General features: G+C 34.7%; 1 protein-coding gene and 1 long non-coding RNA gene across 2 annotated transcripts in view; one reads left to right on the top strand and one right to left on the bottom strand.

Annotated features, from left to right (window-relative positions):
• Positions 7 to 1,664, top strand: LOC110262553. Its single transcript, XR_002347246.1, has 2 exons — positions 7 to 1,254; positions 1,339 to 1,664. It is a non-coding gene; the product is annotated as an uncharacterized LOC110262553 (long non-coding RNA).
• The window catches only part of LOC107641159 (guanine nucleotide-binding protein subunit beta-like protein), a 34,532-nt gene continuing 19,363 nt past the window's right edge, over positions 7,523 to 22,691 (bottom strand). Inside the window, exon 2 of the mRNA XM_021102819.1 lies at positions 7,523 to 7,678. Coding sequence (XP_020958478.1) covers positions 7,555 to 7,678 — 124 coding nt within the window. The 3' untranslated portion in view covers positions 7,523 to 7,554. The remainder of the gene's footprint in view (positions 7,679 to 22,691) is intronic.

Here is a 22,691-nt window from a genome sequence, read left to right as displayed (position 1 = left end):
CTAAAATTTACCGGATTAAAGTATTTAATTTAAAATTCTCAGGAGTAATTACTCTATATATTATTTTTCATATTCTGCTTTACAATTATAAGTTCATAACCGGGATCTAAATTAGCTCGGTTTCTTTTAACCATATTTTATGATTCAACTGTATCGGAGTATAAGATTTTTTTGTAGGTACTCACTGTAGATGAATGACAGAAACATCTCAGCCAGACAGCACTTATCTCTCATCTGACAACCAGCAACAACATTAAAAAAAAAAAAAAATTTTTTATTAAAGGCTTTTCTTAATTCTTTAGATATGTGTACGTTAAGTCAAATGGGAAGTAATTAGTTGCAAGAAAAACTTTAAAAAACATTATTATTTTGAGGTTTAATTTATCTTTGAGGCCCTTATGTAATATTTTTGTGTCTTCCAAAATATATTTGACCAGGGAGGATTGCATATTTGATAATAATTTTGAATGTATACTTTTGTTGCTTAATAGATATGATCAATATAAAGCTTATATGACTTTATTATAATTCTTGCAAATATATATGATTAGAGTGAATGAGAAATTTTAAGCTTCAATGAAAGCAATTATTGAAATTTCTTAAGTACTATTGAATAATTTGTAGAAATTTTTTTATTAAAGATAAAAAATAAAAATTTAGTACGAGTTCACATGCATAAGTAATTACGATGGCTGAATATAAGGATTTTTTTTTTATAATAAATTATGAAAAATATTTATTTTCACCAAACTCGCTTTTGAGTTTTATTTACCGAAATGCATATTTTTTTGGTAATTAAGGCAAGTTCGTTGCACTCTCGACGAACTCTAGATAAATTATAGAGTTCGCCGCATTCCCCGGCAAACTTTGATTTATACAGAGTTCGCTGCACACCCTGGCGAACTCTAGGCAAAGTTGCCACCATAAATGCCAGTTAGAGAATGAAGCTGAGCATCTGACTTTGTTCTCCATAATCATTTTGGTTGTTGATCATTTCTTTTTTTTTTTTTTTACAATGGCAAGAAATCTACTGTTATCCATTCATTACGATGGAGAAATGGTGTATGATGAAGAAGGTTCTATCGTTTTTAGATTGAACCAACCGATATTTACCTATTTGACAGTGGAAATCAACAGCTTAGAGTTGTTACAGAATCTGATATTATTTTCCGTGGGGATGCAAGAGACAAAGAAGGTGAAGAAAATTTACTATAGATATCCAACCGAAATAGGTGGTAGTTTAATTTATAAAAGGTATGTCACAGCCGCGTTGTATTTGTTGATGATATATTTACTTGAACATGCTTATGAGAACAACTTTATTATCTTTTGAATCAGGTATTGTCTGCATGACGACGAGGATGTATGTCTTAATGTCTTATACGGTCTTGGCACAACCGCTGGACAAATGTTCATCTGTTAGAGTTATCTGTGTTCCTCGTCAATTTGGGTGGCCGAGGATCGTCTGTGGATACTGTCGACGATAGTCCGTTGAGTGGGCCTGTTAGACGAAATATCATACGGACGATGGTGGATCTGAATATGGCTCCTGAAGGTGTACAATCAACCTGTTTCCAATACACAAGTTGGTGTTATTATTCAATTTTCATATGCAAAACACATAATATAAAGTAAACTGGCTACACTTAAATATTTATGACTTACGTAGAGTATCCCAATCCCGTTCAGGATATGCCTGTAATGCCTAAGGCGGCCCTCGCCTCTGGTGTTGTCAGGTCGGTACTGAACCCACCTACAATTTTGCGGTAAAAGTTATATCACAAATCAGTTATATTAAACACTTAATATAATAAATTAACAAAGAATTATTGCAGAAAATAAACAAAAATACCTCTCAACCAGCGGAAACCGACGAGTATCAAATCCATCAGGGCATAGTAGGGGAATACGGTGGTAGGCCTAAGACAATAGCAGGCTGACGCAACCACCTAGGTTGCGCGCACCATGATCTGTGGCACGGCACATCTGGCGGTACATCCATGCCAATACAGCCAACCCCCACGACAACCTACCACATGCATCGAGGTCCTCCAGCAGGGGGAGCCACCTGATGTGCACCCGAGAGTCAGATGCATCTGGGAATAGAATACCCCCTATCAACTGCATGATGTACTCTCTCGTGTACCTCAGGAGGCGCTCCTCAGTGGCGTCCTACTCCAGCTCTCTGCAGACAGTGTTAAGGAACCACGTGAGCTTGACAGTCCACTTCGTCTGTAACTTTCTGTCATCCGCGTCGGGCATAACACCCAGTAACTGCTGACAAAAGTCCTCGATGGTCCGTCCCTGATGGTGCTGCTCCCAACTACCCATACACCCGTTTACAGGATCACCATCGATCCTGAGTCCCAGCTGATACGCCACGTCCTACAGCGTGATGGTCATCTCTCCGCATGCTAGATGAAAGGTGTGGGACTCAGGCCTCCACCTCTCTATCAACGCCGAGGCAAGTGGCCAGTCATGATCGAACTCAACCATATAGGCCACATACTCAAACCCGGCTCATCTGAGATATGGCCTAATCGCCTCCGGTGGCCTCGTCATCAGATTCCGCCTGGTGCGCAAGATCCGAGGCGCCTACCAAACGGAAAGATAAGATAAAAAAAAAAATGTCAACTCTAAATAGCACAAGTTCATAGTTTATTAATTAAAGAGAGATAAACGACAACTATATTATCGTACCACTCGATCAAGTCTGTCAGCAATGTGCTCGACCTGATCTAATCTGTAGAGGGTATCCTCGTATCCCAATAACTGCTGCTCTATCTAACCACACTCAATTTACACAAAATAATATATACTTATCATCATTTGTTTCGCATTAACAGGATTTGTAAACAAACATATTTGAAAATACTAGTTATCTACCTTACTTTCACTAAAATCCTAGGCATCCCTAACCAATAAGTCACTTAACCCTATATTCTAACTTAATTTCATTAAGATTTGACTAACAACTTAAACCAATTTTTCTGACTAAACTAACTGAGAAAAGACTAACAACTTATACTAATTCACATGTTAAAAACAATCAACAACTATTGAATAGCATGAAATCAGTAAACAGTAACTCTAATTATAATTAGCATGCAACAACTAACTAAGAAATATTAGGTAACTCTAACTAATCTGAGAAAAATTACTCCAACTAACATATTAATTACTAACCTCAAACTGCTGATGTTGTGAATAATGTACTTCTCGAACACCGGAATACAGAAAGGAGTAACAGAATAAAATTTGGAAGAAGGTTTGGAAAGAAAAGGACAAAGGATAATGGTCCCACTCTGAATATATAATACGCCAAACTTTGCCTAGAGTTCGCCGGGGTGTGCAGCGAACTCTATATATATTATAGAGTTCGTCGAAGAGTGCTTATAAAGTTCGCCAGGGGTACGGTGAACTTGCCCTAATTACAAAAAAAAAAGTGCATTTCGGTAAATAAAGCTGAAAATCGGATTTGGTGAAAATAAATATTTTTCATAATTTATGGAAAAAAAATCCCTGAATATAACAACAAAAGAGATTATTAAACTCGGATGCAGTCAACTTCACGTGAAGTTGATAGTTGAGAGGCGTTAGATGAAAATTTAGTCAAATCAATCAAATTATCTAACAACTCTCTGTCTTTTGAAAATCAAAATTTGAAGAGAACTGGGGGTGTATGGGCTGACATTGGCAACATACGTATGAGTGAGAGTAGTCTTGTGGATATATATCAAGAGGGACTTCCATTGCAAGTAGGTAACGAAACTAAAACCAAATTTTGGCACGACCTTTGGGTACATGAAGGTAGATTGAAAGAGGTATTCTCGAGTCTTTACAGAGTGACGCTGAACAAGGAGTTCTCAATCAGTGAGTATGGCATTTGGGATGGTTATATTTGGAGATGGAGCCTACAATGGAGAAGAGCTTTATGGGAATGGGAGGAACAAGACCTTGTAAAGTTTCTTGTAACTTTGTCAAAAATCGGAATTAGACAAGAAGAGGTGGACACTTTGAAATGGAAGCATGACAAGCAAGGTAATTTTTCTGTTAAATCTTTTTTAGATGTGGTTTATAAGAATAAGGAGATAGGAGTGGAGCCCAATATGTATAATATCACGAAACAATTGTGGAAAAGTATTGTGCCTCCACGGGTTGAGTTGCTGATATGGTTTGTAATTTTGGAAAGATTGAATACTAGAGATAGATTATGTAAGTTTAAGATTGTACCAGAAGCGGAATCCTGTTGTGTCTTATGTAAGGATAGGTTGGAGACGGTACATCATTTGTTTTTTTCATGTGATCATATATGGAAGTTGTGGGGATCAATCTTGGTGGATTGGAGTGTGATTTGGGTTTGGCCAGGTACCACCAAAGAATGCTTTGAGGTGTGGATGGATAGAAAAATAAGGAAAGATATGAAGGAAGTATGGATGGTATTATTTTTCTCTGTAATATGGTGCACATGGAAATGTAGAAATAACATTGTCTTTAATAATGGAGTGTTGGTATTAGAGAAGTTAAAGGACGAAGTTGTAGAATGCACAAATCGATGGTATCAAGATCGACAATATAGGAGTAATTGATGTACTCATGAGTGCAAATATCAAGTCTAAGGGGAATTAGAAGACATATGAAGTTGATCTTTGATGCATGATTTACTGATCTATGAAAAAGGCAAATAGGTTTGCAAAGTAAAAGTTGGAAGGAGTATGATCATGATTTGATGTTGTATATCTGAGCAGGTTCATTTTAAAATGTCTTGAGAGGAGTTAAAATCATTATATTCTTTTGCTTCCTGTTTGCTGTTTAATGCTAGTTTTTATGTTTTCTTTGTAATTGTTGTCCTGTTTTTGTTGCTGTTTTTTGGAATTACGCCAACTTTATTTGGAGTTGGGTGAAGATGTAATTATCTAAAAAACTCTCAGAGTCTCAGTTATCAACTTTACATAAAATCGACTGCACCTGAGTGTTCACTTTTTTTTCAATCAAATTAGTTATTGAAAGATTTAAATTTAATCGCGTTTGTTCTCCGTTAATGGATTAACAGTTTACGTTAATAATTTTCAACTTCCGTAACAACCATATCACCAAAACTTCCTCCTCCAAGATCGCTGCCTCTCTTGCTCCAACAACAACTTCTCATGACCAAGGACTTCTCTGGTGTTGATTCTGCCATCTATCACCAGATTTCTTCAAGGCACTACTCTAGCCTCCAATCAGAGTTACCATTTTCAGCATCTCTTACTCTCTATTTTTTTTTACCTTTAGCCCGCCGTGATAGCATGGTCTCCTTTACATTATTAACATTTTGTCTTTGAATACTTTTTTTTTTGGTGTCTCTCCTTGAATACTTGGTTAAGACTATTGAAGGGTCTTTATATGGCTCTTAGGATGCGTTTAGTTACGAAGATAGGATAAAACATAATATTAAAAACATGATATTAAAATTAATATTTTTATATTTTGTTTAATAATAAACTAAATATAAAAAAATTAAGAAAAAAATATAATAATAAAAAATTAAAAATTATAATTACAAAAATTTGATCAGAATAATAAAAAGAAAAACAAAAATTAAATTGTATTTTTTGTTAGTATTTCTATATTTTTTTGTTACAAAAAATATAAAATATATTAATTCAATATCTCTAAGACACAATATTTATATTCATATGTCATCTCTTAAACATAATTTTACATCTCTATATCCCTATTTTATTGTTTTGTACTAATAAATAAATACAAACTTTTTTTTTTAATAACACGGAGCTTACTAGCTGCCCAGTTAGAAAAATGAGGGAAATAAGACTAACAAACAGAACAAGACAAACCAGCAACTATAACGAATATAACAAGACAACATACTCAAAAAAATTACAGAAAAAAGATATATAATTTCTTGCATTGAACATCTTCCGAACATGTGCTTACTTGGTCACTTATAATTCCAATCTTTGGTCCACAATGCTGCTACTTGTACCACTTCTTGTTCTATCTTTTCAATAAATATACTTTTCTTTCTGAAAATTTTGTTATTTCTTCCTTTGCAAAGATACCAAATCACCAAAAAACAAAATGTACCAGACGTTCTTGTCCTCCTTTGGAACTCTCCTACCCACCCATAATTCAAAACACTCTTTTGCATTACTTGGCCAAATTCAATCCACCCTCCAAGCTTGTAAAATAAAATCCCAAATCCTCCATGCCACAGTACAAGCAAAAAATAAATGATGGACTGATTCTACTCTTTCATCATCCTCATCCAAAACAATAGCAAACCTAGATAATCTATCTCTTTTATTTGACCTTTCTAATACTACAAACCACACCAATAACTCAACTCAAAGAGAAACTAAGCTCTTCCACAAATTTTTGGTAAAGTTGTCCATGTTTAATTCCGCACCTAAATCTTTATTCTTATAGTAAATATTCAAAAAAGATTTGACGAAACAAGTACTTTTCTTATCATTTTTCCACATAAAAGAGTCTGCCTCATTTTGTTTGATGCCAATATTTGTTAGTACCGAGTATAACCCTTGCAAATCTTCTTCTTTCTAACTTCTTAATGGTCTCTTCCATTGTAAACTCTACCTCCACGAATATCCATCCCAAAAATCACATTCACTAGTTGTATAATTTGTGTCCAAGGCCATCCTATATAAGTTAGGGTAATTTTTCTTTAATCTACTAATATTAACCCATAAATCATGCCAAAATTTTGTCTTTACTCCATATCCAACCTGGATTTGCAACCCATCTTTATCCAAGTCAACCAGCTCAACTTCCAGTTGCTTTGAATCAACTATAGCCACCGAAACACCTCCACTTTTGAATCTTTTCTGAATCTCCAATGCCATATTTTCTCCAAATTATTATACAAATAAAAAATCCTCATCTATAATGGGCATTCTTTCTTATAAAACCGTCACCACTACTTTAACAATAGTCCAATGTTGGAGAGTTGGCCAGTGGAGAAGTGGAGGCCAAGCTTGGCAAAAACAAAGGTGGCGATGGAGCTGGTTTCTAGGCCGAGGAGTTAAGGGGCACAGAAGACAGAGCAGTTGATGCTTGGAGTGTGCAACTTAAGGTGGCGTAAGGAGAAAGAAGAACGGTGAGTTTGGAGCAAAATTGAATCAAAATAAAACCTAGAAGATAAAATTGAAATCAAACACTCATTAAATGGTATAATGTATATTTCAAACATTTTTCTAGTGAGAGTTCTACAAGTAACTAGGTGTCTCAAATCAAAACATATGTAAATTGCAAAATTAATTTGAAAACTTTTTCTAAAAGTGTCCGATTCCCCAAACTCTGACCATGCCATTAGTTGTAACCACTGATGAACAACGTGCTTCCGTCTTCACTTAAGTTCAGGCTGGTGCAGTAGATAACCTGCAAGAAAATGGGAATGAAACAATAAATAAAGACCCCAAATGTATAACAACACATTCCATGGTGAAAAACAAATCAACTAGGTCAAGATTAAAAGATCTAGGCAAGGGCGTCACTTATGACATAGACAATTGCGAATAATAATAATGCCATCAGTCAACAGCCACCACTGGCACACAGGGAACCGTCAGGTGAAACAGCAACTGTGTTCACGTAACCAGAATGACCAGCAAGAATGTTTCTGAGCTTGCAGTTGGTCAAGTTCCAAACTTTCACAGTCCTGTTAAAAAAAAATACTAAGTTGTAGAAAAGGCATTGACGATTGGAAATAAAGCAAACTGAAACAACTCCTAATTAAGCTTAAGTCCCCTCAAACCATTAAGCCGTACCTTACAGCACTTGCTTTCTAGTGCATCTCAGCTTTTTTGAGTCAATTACTAATTCGGTACTCAAGATTCAAACCGTGACAAAAAGACCTTGAAAGTTGTTATCAACAAAAAAAAAGGTCACTAAATTTCAAAATTTGACAAGCATGTCCATCACTTTGCCAAAGATCATTTCTAATGAACATAATGCTGAGATAGCCATGGCTAACTCTGAGAGTAAATTAATAATCTGACATTTTAAATTAATTTAATCAATGTCCAATTCTAGTGGCCAGATCAGTAATTTACCTTCAGATTGAGCCATATCATATAATTTCGGTGGCCATTTTAACATTATGCTCATTAGAAATGGACTCCAGCAAAGTGATGGGCATACTAGTCAAATTTAAAATTATTTAACGGATTTTTGTTGATAATATCTTACAAGATCAATCCTGTTATTGACGCGCCTGCATCTTTTGGATATCAAATTGATAGTTAACACTTTAAAAAAATATTTACCAGCTAAAATATTTACCCAAAAGAAAAGCCAACTTACTCTAAGTTTCTAACAAAGTAAGCCTTTTATTTCACAAGCATTTCTATCCAATCACACTCAAGTACTCAACATCAGAAACACACTTAGTTTCTAAGGCTTGACAAGTTGGTTTTCAATGATTATAAATGAAAAAAAGAAACACACTTAGCTTGTAAGGCTTGACAACTAACTATATTCAAAACAAACGCCAAACAAAAAACCTATAATGCTAGGTAGATAAAAAAAAAAACAGACAGAACTTGCTTTATTTAGCATTAATTAATTGTCGCAACAATTAATGAATATTAAATAAGGTAAGTTATGGCTGTTTTTGGCTGATTTTCTTTGGTTACTAAACATTTCCGCGTCTCGATACTAGCCGCTTAATTATTGCAAAATTAAGCACTTTCTTTCATTAAGCACAAGTCAATCCATCCAATAAAAACCTTATAAATCACAATTAACTCCATAAACAAAAAAAACGCATTTTCCAAACATTGTATGGCTGAAGGAAAATAAAGTTAAATCCTAATACTTGCTAATATTATTGCAAAAATAAGCCTTTTTATTGCAACTCAATCAATCCAGTCAAACCCTGTAAATCACACAACGTCCATAACAACAAAAACACTCTTTACAACCCATAATTATGTCCAAACGCGGCCTTAAACCATACATATCCGAACCCAAAATGATTAATAAATAAAAACAGAGATTTAAATTTACCTGTCCCATGACGCAGAAACAATGGTAGGTTGCACAGTGTTAGGGCTAAATCTAACACAAGAAACCCAATCGGAATGTGTAACACCCCAATTAGCCTAAATTTTACCTCGCGTCGTAAAGCAAAGGTTAATCAAAGGTTACGACAGTTCTAAGCTCATACATATATATAGAAAGAATAATATAATCTAGAAGCCCGATGAAGAATATAGCTCAAAAACAAGAATTAAAAGCGCAAAACGTATTAACGAAGCTTCTAACTTAAAACACAAGAAACAGATATAATATAATAAAAGATAATAGTATAATATCATAAGAATCTAGCCACGGCTCGCGGAGTTTAAGCCGGCTAGCTATATATAGACATACAGAACCAGACAGTAAAATCAGCTTATACAAGTTTTTCTCTCTTAAATACAAGCCTCTAGGCAAAGCAAAATACAAAAGTGAGAGCTATATAAGCAAAGTAAATCAAAAAGACTCCAAGAGTAACAGGATCCTCCGCTTCTGTCACCATCCCAGCAACTCACCGAGGTGGGTTACGACCTACATCTAAAAAACACAACAGAAATATGGTATGAGAACCGGAGGTTCTTAATATGGTAACAGTGCCCAGTGATGTAGGACATAAGACCCCGGGACGTCAGAGGCAATCCTAGACTTCATATCCATCACAAGATTTATCTTAAAGCATACTAAAACAATAAAGCATAATTTAAACCTCAATACAACTTAAAGCCTTAGCAGTATAAATGGGTAATCTAACTTAAAGGATTCTCTAGTCTAACAGTCTTCGCTGTTCCACAGCCTTCACCAACCTAACCTCCATGCGATCCCATCGCCACCGCCTTCCAAACCTCCTAAATCCCAGTAGAAAACACAGATAATTTCAATGCAAGTAAAACACAAGTAGAAGCATATAAGGCAAGTAATTCAAGTAAGCAACTAGGCATGATCCAATTAGGCATACAATTACAAGTCGGCAAAGCAAACAAACAGATAGAAGATGCACATGATGAATGTCTGTCCTATTGGCTGTGATATCACATTGTCGGTTCAACTGCCAACCCGATACATCTCCATGGAGATGTCGCCCTTCAGAATCATCATTGGGAACCCCCAAGATATGGTGCTCGGATCACCATCCAGGATTTTGTGCCTGCGCACTCTATTGATCCGAAGGGATGCGAGCGTGATACTCTAGCCACAGACCTCACATCTCAACGTAAGAGGGATTAACCACCGTCCTTACGCCGCCGCCGCTACCTCGACAGGTGGGATTAACCACCATCCCTGCCGGGTGCATAGCGTCTCATAATCTCAATATAAAACAGTAGTTCAGTGGTTTTTGAGAAAAAATTTTAATACATCAATGATTCATCATTGCACACTCGAGTCCTCAACTCATCTCAACCATTGTCAAATCAACATTTCCATTCCGAGTCCTCGACTTATCTCAACTATTGTCAATTCACATTTGAATTCCGAACTCAGCAGTTCATCAGTTCTCATTTCATATTCTAATCTACCTTCACATACCATCAAACCCATCCTCAGTACACCAGAAACCTAAACCTTCGTTTTCTAATTTTTCAATATAATATCAACTAAATCTCTTAGGTTCTTTCCCATGTTTTAAATGCCCCAAACTTAAGCCCAAGAGTCTTAAAATGGTGTCACAAAAGCTTACAATCTTGTTGGGAAGGTGAAATAGTTGAAAACAAAGTTAAAATTTGAGAAACAAGACGTGTGCGTACGCACGGGGGTGTGCGCGCCCATGCCCAGGAGAAGTTTTAAAAAGTGTGCGTACGCACAGGTACAAAATTTCACAATTCTGTTCGCTCGCACAAGCTGTGCTAGCGCCCTCAACAGACTGACCTTCCCAACGTGTGCGTGCACGCAGGTTGTAAATCCTCATTAGGTATGTGCGCGCACAAGCTGTGCTAGCGCTCTAAACAGGAAGCCATCCCCTGTGTGTGCATGCGCACAGGTTTAAAATTTCGCAGGGTTGTGCGTGCGCACATACCAGAAATCACAAAATTCTACAACTTTGCAGAATTGCAGATTTTGACACCAAACTTTGAATGATCATAACTCCCTCTTCAAAAATCCAAATTTTACAAACTTTATAACAATTTGAAGAGTTTTCAATAAACATTAATTTCAAACAAATTTCAACCAATTTTGAAAACTGAGGCATAAGTTATGATCAGACAAAGTTCACCAAAATTTCTTTTTTACCAAAAGTTCACAAATTACCAATTTCCCAATTTTCACACATCAAACCAACCAAAACCAAATAAAACCATTCCAAACTCCATTTTTCATCAAAATTTACCCTTTATAACATATTGCACCATTCTTACTAATTTTTCCTTCACATTTCATTATTCTCAACCTCAACGTCAAATGTATAACATTATAATCAATCCCCATTCATATTTTCCAACCACATTACCATTTCATCAATCTCAACATCACATAAGTCATTACCATTCCCTTTTTAATCCACACAATCATTCATCATCATCAATCATCATAATTACTCAAATTCATCAACCCATTATAAATTATCATACATCATCATTCAACAACTCAACAACCATTTTAATTCAATCCTATCCTATGAGTCACTAGCCTAAGTGTCCATGAATATTATATACTATATAGAGGAAACCGAAATCATACCTTGGCCGATTCCCAATATGCACCAAAACCCCAAATTGAGCTCAAGATAAGTTTTCACCCACAAGCAAGCCTCCAATTCCACTCCAACAAGCACCAACAAGTTCCAACAGCTTTCAAACTCACAATAATCAAGCTATATATACAAAATCATCACTAATCAACCTAGGACTCATCATAATCAAAATTTCACAAGTGTTCAAGACCTCTTACCTTCCCAAACAGTTTTGGAAGCCAAAATCCAAAGCTAATAAAAGGTTAGAGTGTACCTAAACACCCCAAAATTACAAAACCTCACTTAATCAAAAGCCCTAAAACTCGAAATTTTGAAGAGAATAACTGAGAGGAATTCGAGATTTTCTTACCAGTTTCTTGGGTGAATTTTGTAGAGCTCTTCACAAGGAATGCGTAGCCACAAACGGTGTGGCGATCGGAGCTCCGTAACTCAAGATATGACCTTGTGAAGATGGTGATGACTGATGAATAGTGCTTTCTTCTTCCTCTTCACTCTTTTCTTTTCAGCTGAGTGTGTGGTGTTCAAGTGAATTTTGTGCTGAAATGGGTCTTTAATGAGGGTATATATATGTTGGTCTTGGGCCCAACTTGGACCCGGTCCAACCCGTTAGCGTTTTTAGCCCGTTTGGCCCAAATTTGGGTCAAACCTTTAAAATTAACGCCCGGTTTTTTATTTCTAATATTTTTCTAAGATTTTTGACTGTTTTCACTTTTTCTCGCACAGTACCGGGCAGAATTGAACCGGTTCGACCAGTTCAACTGCTGGTTTGCGATTTTCCCAGTTTTTCGCAGAAAATACATTTTCTGACTCAGAAAAACCTACTGAGTCCAAAAATCACATTTAAATCCCCAAATTCTCATTCTAATTTTTGGAACCTAATTTGGACACTATTAATTACTTAATTAAATGATTAATTAAGCTTGGTTCTTATAGAATGCGCATCACCGTCCAAGATCCTGTATTTGCACCCCCTAAGGGTGTTCCAGAGCTTAATCGTACGGTCACGAGACACCGACACGATCTGACGGTTATCAACCGAGAACGCAACAGACACAACGGAACCCGCTGAGCCGACCCACGTAACTTGCAAAAAATTCGGGTTGGACTGAAAATTTGAGATCGTCAAACTTAAAAAAGTACGCCTAATCCTTGGACTTTGGTGGGCTTCGGCGGGTTTTCCCGCCAGGCCAAACATTTTTTTGGTCAAGGCCTTTTTTTAACAAATTTTTATGATGTCATTAATCTACACGAGGATGAAGATGATAATTGAAAATATTTTAAGTTATATTTTGATTATGTTTTATAATCCCGCTAAGGAGCCAATAGGGTATCTATACAATTTGTACAATGGGCTGTTCATTTGGCCCAATATGAGTTAAAAATGAAAACCAACTCACCTCTCATCCTAATTTTAAAAATCCCATTTAGTTTTATTTTAATTATAACCATCTAATCCCTAATTCAATTTTTCCTCAATCCCTTTCTTTTTTAGCACCGACGGCAACCCTCCCTACCTAACCCTTGAGACCTCTCTTGACCATTCCACCGCAGCGGCGTCGAGTGACCCCGCACCTCCATCAGCGCCGACCAGACCCCTGCTGCTCATTCTCCAGCGCGCGCCTCCTACATCGCTGGTCGCAGCCAGTTTTCCTCGCCCCCCGCTTTCCGTCGCAGGTCTTGTGTGGGCTTCACCGAAGAGCCTTATCCTCGCCGCAGTTGAACGTCGCAGGAGTCTAGGTCGCGGCTTGCCTCAGCGCCAGACCGCCAGTACTGAGACTGCTGTAGGCGCCCCCTGCTTCCTGCATTGTTCGTGCTGTGTCAGCCCCTTGAAGCCGTGAAAATCGAACGAGTAGTCCTCGTTGCTGTTATGGCGGCCAAACCCATTTCGTGGTCGACGAGTTACTGGAGGTTAGTGGGTTGATTTATTGCTGTGATGATATCTGTTTCTCTTGCTACTAGTTGTACATGCACTAAATCTGATTGAGGTATTTGATTGTTCATAGTGAAGAACTCTGTTGTTGCAATGTCACTGTGTTGGAACTTGTAGAATAAATTGTTGTAGGTGGTTGCAATGGATTTTAGCTTAGCGTGGGAAGTTTTGCAAACGTCTGCTTTAAATAGCTTAGTATTTTTTGCACACCATATGGGTACCTTTGCATGTAACAACACGTAAATTAGTTGACCTTTGTTGTTCTTTATTTGACATTATTCGGATGGTTACTTTAGCATGTTCCTGGATGTTTGGTTTCTATTTTAGGGTCTGCTCCAATGAATTGAATTGGTCTGAATTTGACTCTGATTGTATAATCAACATTACATATCATCATCTGTTACAATTCTTTCTTGACAAGGCTAGCTAGTATTCATCATCCGCTCATTATACAAGAATTTTAAACCGTAATATAACAAATAGACAAATAAAATATAGTTTTATTAAAAAACAAAACTGAAAATTGATCTGGTCATTGGAACAAGTCAATTAACAGCAGGCCATCTTTTCCATAATTTGTTTAATATACGCCATTTTTTGCAGGATAGCTGCAAGTTTGCTTTGATTTTTATTTCAAGCTTTTGTTTCAGTTTTTCAAAGTTTAAAAGTCACACATTGCTATAGTCTTAATTTATTTTCACATTTATATGTATTATGAGCTTTTGTTTGATAATCTTATTTATAGAGAGGGTATAATTCGATTCCTAAACAGAACAAATACAGCATTAGTTACATGGAAATTTAAGCATTTTTTTAATTAATAAAACAAGGAGGGAAGAGACTTTTACAAAAAATAAGCGCTATAACATAGAAGTGGTATTCTGCATTTCTTTTAGCATGCATCTAACTATGACTTAGCTTCTTTCTAATTACTAGCAACATATCATGCATCTAATAACAAAAGAAGATCGTATGTAGTAGCATATATGCTGTCTGTTTGTGCTGTTGGTGGTGCCATTGGATTTTAATTAAGAATGTAATAATTGAATAAAAGTTCTTAATTTGTTAGATATTTATTATCAACTAAAGTGGATGTTCATTTTACTATGTATGCAGATGGTTTGTTTATTCGAAAAGTGGATGTTTATTTTACATATAGTATTGATCTTTTGCTTAATTTACTGAATTCAGCATGTACATGCTCCACTAGTTTCTTTTGTTAAGTGGTTTTGGAGTAATGGAGAAAAATTGGAATTGACTTAGTTTATATTTTCTTGAATTGAAGTTGGGTTTGAGTTAGGCTATTTAAACATGGTGCACGAATGGAATTTTAGTTAATTTGTTAGATGTTTATTATCAACTAAAGCGGATGTTCATTTTATTTTGTGTTGGAATTGAGTTTCACTCTGTTTTATTGGTTATAGTGAAAATAATTATTTAGTTAATCATTTACTTATGCTTTTTTGAGGTTAAGATTTTTTTCCATAGATTGTTGATTATCTTCTAAAGCTTGGGGTTAATGAGTTCTTGTTACACACTAGTAATTAATATGTCTGAAAATTGAGCTGTGTTCCTATTTTTCAGTGCACATCAGCTATCACACGGGTTACAAAATTTAAGAGCAAGGAAGGAAAAGAAGGATCACAGGTACAATCTCTAGCAGCCAAAATGTTGGAGAAAGATTATAAGTACAGAGCTCCTGACAAGCTTCCTTAACTTAGCCTTGAAGAGTTTAATACTGTTATCATGATACAGCATTTCTTGAAGATTCTTCTTATTTTAACACACTTTTAAATATTGATGACTAACTGTTGGCTTTCTAGCATTTCTCTAAACTATAAATTATATATTTCATGTAAATGTTATGTAATAAAAAAATTCTTTTAATTTCAAATTAAGACTTTATTTGTTTTTCAAGTTAATCAATGTTTACAATAATCATATTTTAATCTATAATTCCCAAACCATAAAACAAAAGAAATGCGCGGAGTATGTGGATGCAAAAACCAGAAAATTAAGTAACGGACAAACGATATACCCAAAATAAACATCCATTTTAAAAAGAATGGAACAATTCGCATACACAGTAAAATAAACATCCACATTAGTTGATAAGAAACAACTAAGTAATTGACCAAAAATACCACTCGTGCATCATGTTTAAATGGTATAACTAAAACCCAACTTGAATTCAATAAAATTAAACTAAATCTAATTCAACCCACATAATAAAAAAAACTTGTGGGGCATGTGCAAACAAAATGCAGGAAATCAAGTAAAAGACAAATAATATACCCAGAATAACTATCTACTTTAGAATGGAAAGAACCATCCGCAATTATAATAAAATAAACATCCAACTTATTTAAATGGCTAAAGAAAAATACAATTTAGTATTTGTTTTGCAAATATAAATGTCACATAACCCTGTTATTTATGTTATTATCTCAACCGACATAAAAGGAAGGAGCGAAGAGCTTCACTCAAGATTGGGATTGAACGAGGCCTAGTTGGTTGAGATGGTGATCAATATCTTTCGGGTGGTCGACATGCCTTGGGCGCTCCGACTGCCTCCAGAGACCATCCGAACCCATGACCAGGCCCTTGTTCATGTCCTGCCACCACACGGGTGGCATTGAGTGTTCGTCTTTCACAAAGTCACAGCTCTTGTTCACCAATGCAACGTCCCTCTCCGTTGTTGACTTAAATCCAAGGTTGCTCTCCTGGTATCTACACTTACATTCACCTTAATGAAAGCTAATAAGATTTTAATTTAATAGCAATTAACTAATAATAATGTTATTTATCCGAAATTTATAACAATTACATAATTGCATCACTCTTAGTATGCCTTTCGTTTACAATACATATAAATATATGACACCACTAATCATAAAATCCACTGTAGCATCCTCCCACCATGGAAGCATGTGCGGAAGCTGCCAAGTACACCAAGTACAATGCAAACAACAAGAATCACCAAAACTTCTGAAGAGAAATCCCATGTCAATCCTCTTACATAGACCAATGCTAAGAACACTAATAGGCATAGCACATTGTTCATTGTCACTGCACCATATATCTGCATAAGTCACAATTGAAATAAATAAGAATAAGTTGTTAGTTCAAAGTAGAAGAAAAGCTTTGCAACGTTTGTATATAACATTCTTGTGCCTAACATATTCAAGTTTTCTCCTGTATATCCAGGGTTGGAAAACCTTGAAAAAAGATTCTATTTCTTAACTCCTATAAATGAAGCGGGAAAAAAAAGGAAAGAATCTTATAACGACAAGGATCAAATATCCGTCCAGCATACAGTTAATAAAAATACTAAAATATGTATTACTACTCTACTAGAATCAAACTGCTATCATATCAATAACAAAGACACATATTTTAAGCAATGAAGCACAAGTACAACATAAAAGGAAAAATTACCTGATAAAAGCAATAAGAAGCCAGTAACAACAGAGAGACAATAAGAGAAATCAAAACGGCCAAGTGCCTTCGTGATGATGAATGGATAATTTGTGGTAATTGAACAATAAAAAACAGAATGATAACATTGGTTTAAAACAGAAGGCAAGAACTTTATCATTAGGTGATACAACTATACAAGAATTGTCACAAAAATCTCAACCGACCATATTTTTATATAAAACATTAATTCCTGTCCAGTTTGAAATAGGTATTTTAATGATTAGTTAATCACTTCATCAATGAATATTCATCCACAAAATAAGCAAACAATCCTGATTCAATATCATCCCAAAAGCTTTGGTCTTCTGAAAGTTACAAAGTAATAGTTTCTGTAAGTTTCATCCATGGAAAAAAAATTCAATATGAGTAAATTAAACATCCAACTTCATGAGAAAGAAACTCCAAAATATAGAAAAAAAACCCACAACATATCCAACACACTTTTATTCAAACCTGGAAAATTAATGACACAAGGAACATAAAAATTGAAACAGCACTGCAGATAGCAGATTACCGTGTTGGTGGGCGTCAGTTGCAGGGAGCAGGATCACAACAAGCCCGTTGGTGAGCAGGGAGGAGACCGTCGGGCAGCCTGGGGTGGCGAGTTTCAACGACAGCGCTAACGATGGCCGGGGTCGCGGTAGCATAGTGGAGGGCGACATGAGGGAGGACGCACCCACTGAGGTGCGATTGAGGAGGGCGACACGAAGGGGGGCTTGGTGCAGCGGATGATGACAACACAAGGGAGGAAGAGGGGACGCCGGTGCTAAAAGAAAAGAAGAAGAAGAACGGCGCTGCGAGAAATGAAGAGGAGACGCCGGTGCTGAAAGGAAAGAAGAAGAAGAACGACGCTAGAGAGAATTAGAATTAGGGCTGCGTTTTTTTTTACCTCACTGAGGGAAATTCTAATTTCCTTCAAATTTCAAATATGAAACAATTAAAAATTAATTAATTGACCCTAATTTGTTTTTGATATCAATATAAATCCCATTGTACACATTGTATAGTACATACATTGTCTCCTAATACTTTTTCTATGTTTTATGTTTGATTGATTATAAACTTGAAGATATTTAATTATATGTTTTGGACAATGTTTATTTTGTTTTGGACAATATTGGTTTTATTATTTTGTTTTTAAAAACTTGGTTTATAATTATGTTTATTACATATTTATGATTATAAAGATTTTAATGTTTGTTAATTTAGAAATTATAAATTATAATAAAATTCTAATTAATCAATCGACAATATAAATTGTAACAAAATTTTAATCCCTCGTATAAATATAGGCAATTACGTACCTGCATTCATATATTTAGAAAACTCCGGAGCATGCATGACTTCCAAATTCAAAGTGCGCATGAAAGCTGGCTTCTCAAACGAATGTTGGTTTGCTAGTGCATTTGCTACTTCTATCACATTTGCTTCCATAGTGCCGTCAACTTGATCTTCAAATCCATCTGGACCAATGATCTTGTAATTGCTTTCAAACGTTTCCTCACTGTTACTATTGTAATCTTCCCATTCAATATTTCGATCAGCTTCAGATTGTTTGAACTCAATATAAAACTCAATGAACGAAATCTGAAAGCAACTTTCAATATACATTGAAAACATCTCTTGCATGCTCGCTTCATCAGTTACATATTTGGTTTGAAATTGAACGAATCCACCAAATACCGATATACGATACCTGTATAAAATACAGGATATTCTCCTTGACATTTCAAAATCTATCTTCTCACAAATTACACCTTTTAGTTCTTCAAATGAGATTTTGAATGAAATAATAATATCTAACGGATTTTCACAAATAAATTTCACTTCTTCAGATGTTTGTAACAAAATTTAACCAAAATAATATACTTTTAATACGACTCTATCATCTTTTTTTTTTCCCTCACATAAACACGAACTTCATTGTAATTTTTTCCAAGCACAAACGAAAAGGATAGTTCTAGAGCCACCATAATGTGTGTTAGTGTGGTTCTGGTATGAATATGAGGTTTTGTTTAATTGTTTATAGGGTCTTAACAAGAGAATTTTTATCAATATTAATAATAAAGAAGACGGCACTAAAAAAGTCGCATTTTACAATAAAATCAAAGAAAAAATGAAGTAAATAGAATATTCAAGAGGCCTGTAAAGATCAAAATAAAGACGAATGACTGAGTTACTATATTCGTACTTATCGACATTCGTGCAACACACATCTCTTCTGTATTCTGTCGTATCTTAATAAGAAAATAGAAGAATAATAAAAGATTTTTCTCCTAAAATTTACATAAAATATAATTTATATTTTATATATATTCTATATTTTTATAAAATTCGTGTCCACAAGTCATGTCATTGTGCATCATAGCTCTTCACCGTTCAGGACCTTAGGTCTATGCCTCTCTTCTGTCACAAAAAAAAAACACCAAAACCATCCGTGCCCATCACTTTTTAGCTCTGAAAGTTGGGATTTACATGGTCTATTGGGTTCTATTAAAAAAATTAAAAATAATTAAAACATTTATTTATATTTTATATATATTATGTATTTCTGTAAAATTCGTTTCTACATGTCATGTCATTGTGCATCATAGCTCATCACCGTTCAGGACTTCAAGTCTATGCCTCTCTTCTGCCACAGAAAAAAACACCAAAACCATCCATGCCCATCGCTTTTTAGCTTCGAAAGTTGGGATTTACATGGTCTATTGGGTTCTATTAGGGGTGGCAACACTACCCGAATTCGTGGGTACACTACTCACCCCGCACCGGGACGGATTTTAACGGAACGGGTTTGAACGGGATAGGACGAAATCAGATTTTTGTTTTCGTTTTTTTTTTAATTTGTACTAATTTTTTTGTGTTATATATGGTTGAATAATATTTTTTAAGAATGTTATAATTAATCGAGGTCGGATTTAGGTAATATTTGGCCATATATATAAAATAATTAATGAAGTGATTAATAATATTGTATCATATTTAAAATATTATTTTAATTTATGTTATGTATGTAATAATAGTTATATAAATTTTAATATTTAATTTTATTTGTTAAATTTTAATAATTATAAAAGTAGATAAGAATGGAACAGGAAAAATAGATAAGAATGGAACAAGACAAATACCTGCAGTGACAAATTAGAGTTTAACAATTTACTACCCGCAAATAAGAACGGACCGATTCGATGTAGGTTATTGTAAGGCGAAAGTCCAGTAAGACAACAATTCACCCTTACCCGCCCATTGCCACCCCTAGATTCCATGTTCGTTCAAGATGAACATGCATGGTACAAGAAATCACCTCCAAGGTACAAGAACAAAGCCCAAGGACAATCTTAGCATGGAAACTATTCAAATTTCCAAAGGTTTGCATTTAAAAGGTCAAATTACTTTGCTTAAAAAGGGTTTTCAGATAGTTAAAAGACCGTGTTTGAGGACGGGAGAAACAAAACTTGGGAATAAATCCTCTAAATTGTTAAAAAAAATAATAAACGGTAAAAAATGTGAACTTTAACCTTTTATTACTCTCTCTCTCATTTATTCTTGATTCTACTTATAAAATTAATAGTAAAAGATCACACTTTACTCTTTCAATTGTAAAAAAAATTGAGAGGATCTATTCCAAACAAAAACACGATTTTACACAATCAAACTCAACATGATAAAAGTAATTGAAAAATGATCATAAAACGATTCATAACCAGGCCAACGTACATTAATTAAAGGCCGCCCACCGTCATTATCTTGAGACTTCAACAATACAAAAATAAAATTAAAAAAAAAAGAAATAACCCAAAAAGACCTTGGTGAGGTGCCAGAGGATGATGGACTTGTCGCGTGAGGCGGTTACGATCATGTCGGAGTTGTCGATTGGGGTTGCGATAGCTGTGACGGAGTCCGTGTGGGCTCGCATGGTGCCGCGGAGAGCAAGTCCGTCTGCCATTGTTATTTCTGTGGATTGTAGGGTTTGAAGGATTGGGAGAGAGTGCGAACTGCGAAGAAGAAAAGTGAGCGTGCTTCTGTCTTTATATAGATGGTCTCAAAAAGTCGATTTTTAGGGTTTTGGGATAAACGGGGAAACCGGATGGTTGGTTTTGAATTTGGATCTTTTAAATAAGGGTGAGCACGGGTCGGTTTAGTTCGAATTTATGATAAAATTAAAATCGAACCGATCAAAATGTAATTGGTTCGGTTTGGTTTGAATTTACATTTTTTTGTATATGTACTCAAATCAAACCAAACTGATTAAGAACGGATTGGTTCGATTCAGGTAATTGGATACCCGATGATTTCGAAATTCATAAAAAAAAACCAAATTTTTATCTTAAAAATTCAACAAGTACAATAAACATGTAACATCAATAGAAATAATCTAAATATGTTAAACAACAAATACATTAAAAACTAAACTCATTAAAATTCAAACATATTAATAATGAATAATCATTGTCTAATGAAAAAACTATATATATATTTTTATTTTTTTATTTAATTAATATATGATCGGGTTCGCGGGTTGGTTCGGGTTCCGCACCCCCAAAACCGATACCCGAACCAATCACTAACAAAAGCCATCGATTTGGTTTGAATTGGACCCAATTAACAGTTAGTTTCAGAACCAATTTAATTGATTCGGTTCGGGTTCGAACGGATAATTGGGTACCCACTACCCGTGCTCACCTATATTTCAAATTTTAAATTGGTAGAGATCTTTATTTTTAATAAATATGATATTTTTGCTCCGTTAATAATTACTTATTTATTGTTAGATATTTAATTAACACAAATATATTGTAGTTGAGTTTTTAAAGTTTTTAATATTGTTAGTTAAATTAGGTTAGTCATCCGGTTTAGGGTTAGTGAATTAGTTATTATTGTAAGTTATTGTTTATTATTAGTGAAATAGAAATTAGGGTAAATTACGTATATAAACCAAATGTAAGCAGATATTACATAATTTTACAAAAAGAAAAAATGTTACAAGGTTCTACAAGAAACACATTTTCATGTAGTTGGAATGAGGCTAATTCGAATTACAAAGTCTACAATAATTCGAATTACATAAATTCAAATTAGTCAACATCAACGTAATTTGAATTGAGCCGATTCAAATTATGTATTTGTTGTATTCATGGAGTAATTCGAATTTCATTGATTTGAATTATAAAGAAATGTGACCCACACTAGTTTGAATCAATCTAATTCGAACTAGCACACTGTTTTGACACACATAGTAATTTGAATGGGTCTGTTACAAATTTTTATAGTACTCCTACCATTTTTTAAGTCATTTTTTAAAATTATATTGCATAGAATAAAATTTTTTTGTGGATAAAATATTTTTTTTAAATTACTATGCATGGAATAAATTTTTTTTTAAGAGTACTATACAAATTTGTAATGTCCCAAGTCACTAGGACATTACAAATTTTTATAATATTTCTAACATCTTTTAAGCCATTTTTTAAATTATTTTGTATGGGATAAAATATTTTTTTGTGATATAATTTAAATAAATTTATTAAAAAATTAATAATTTAAAAATTAAAAAAT

Source organism: Arachis ipaensis, chromosome B05 (genome assembly GCF_000816755.2).
Source record: "Arachis ipaensis cultivar K30076 chromosome B05, Araip1.1, whole genome shotgun sequence".
NCBI lineage: Eukaryota > Viridiplantae > Streptophyta > Magnoliopsida > Fabales > Fabaceae > Arachis > Arachis ipaensis.
Note: the sequence above shows the minus strand (reverse complement) of the source record. Positions and strands in the feature narration are given on the sequence as shown.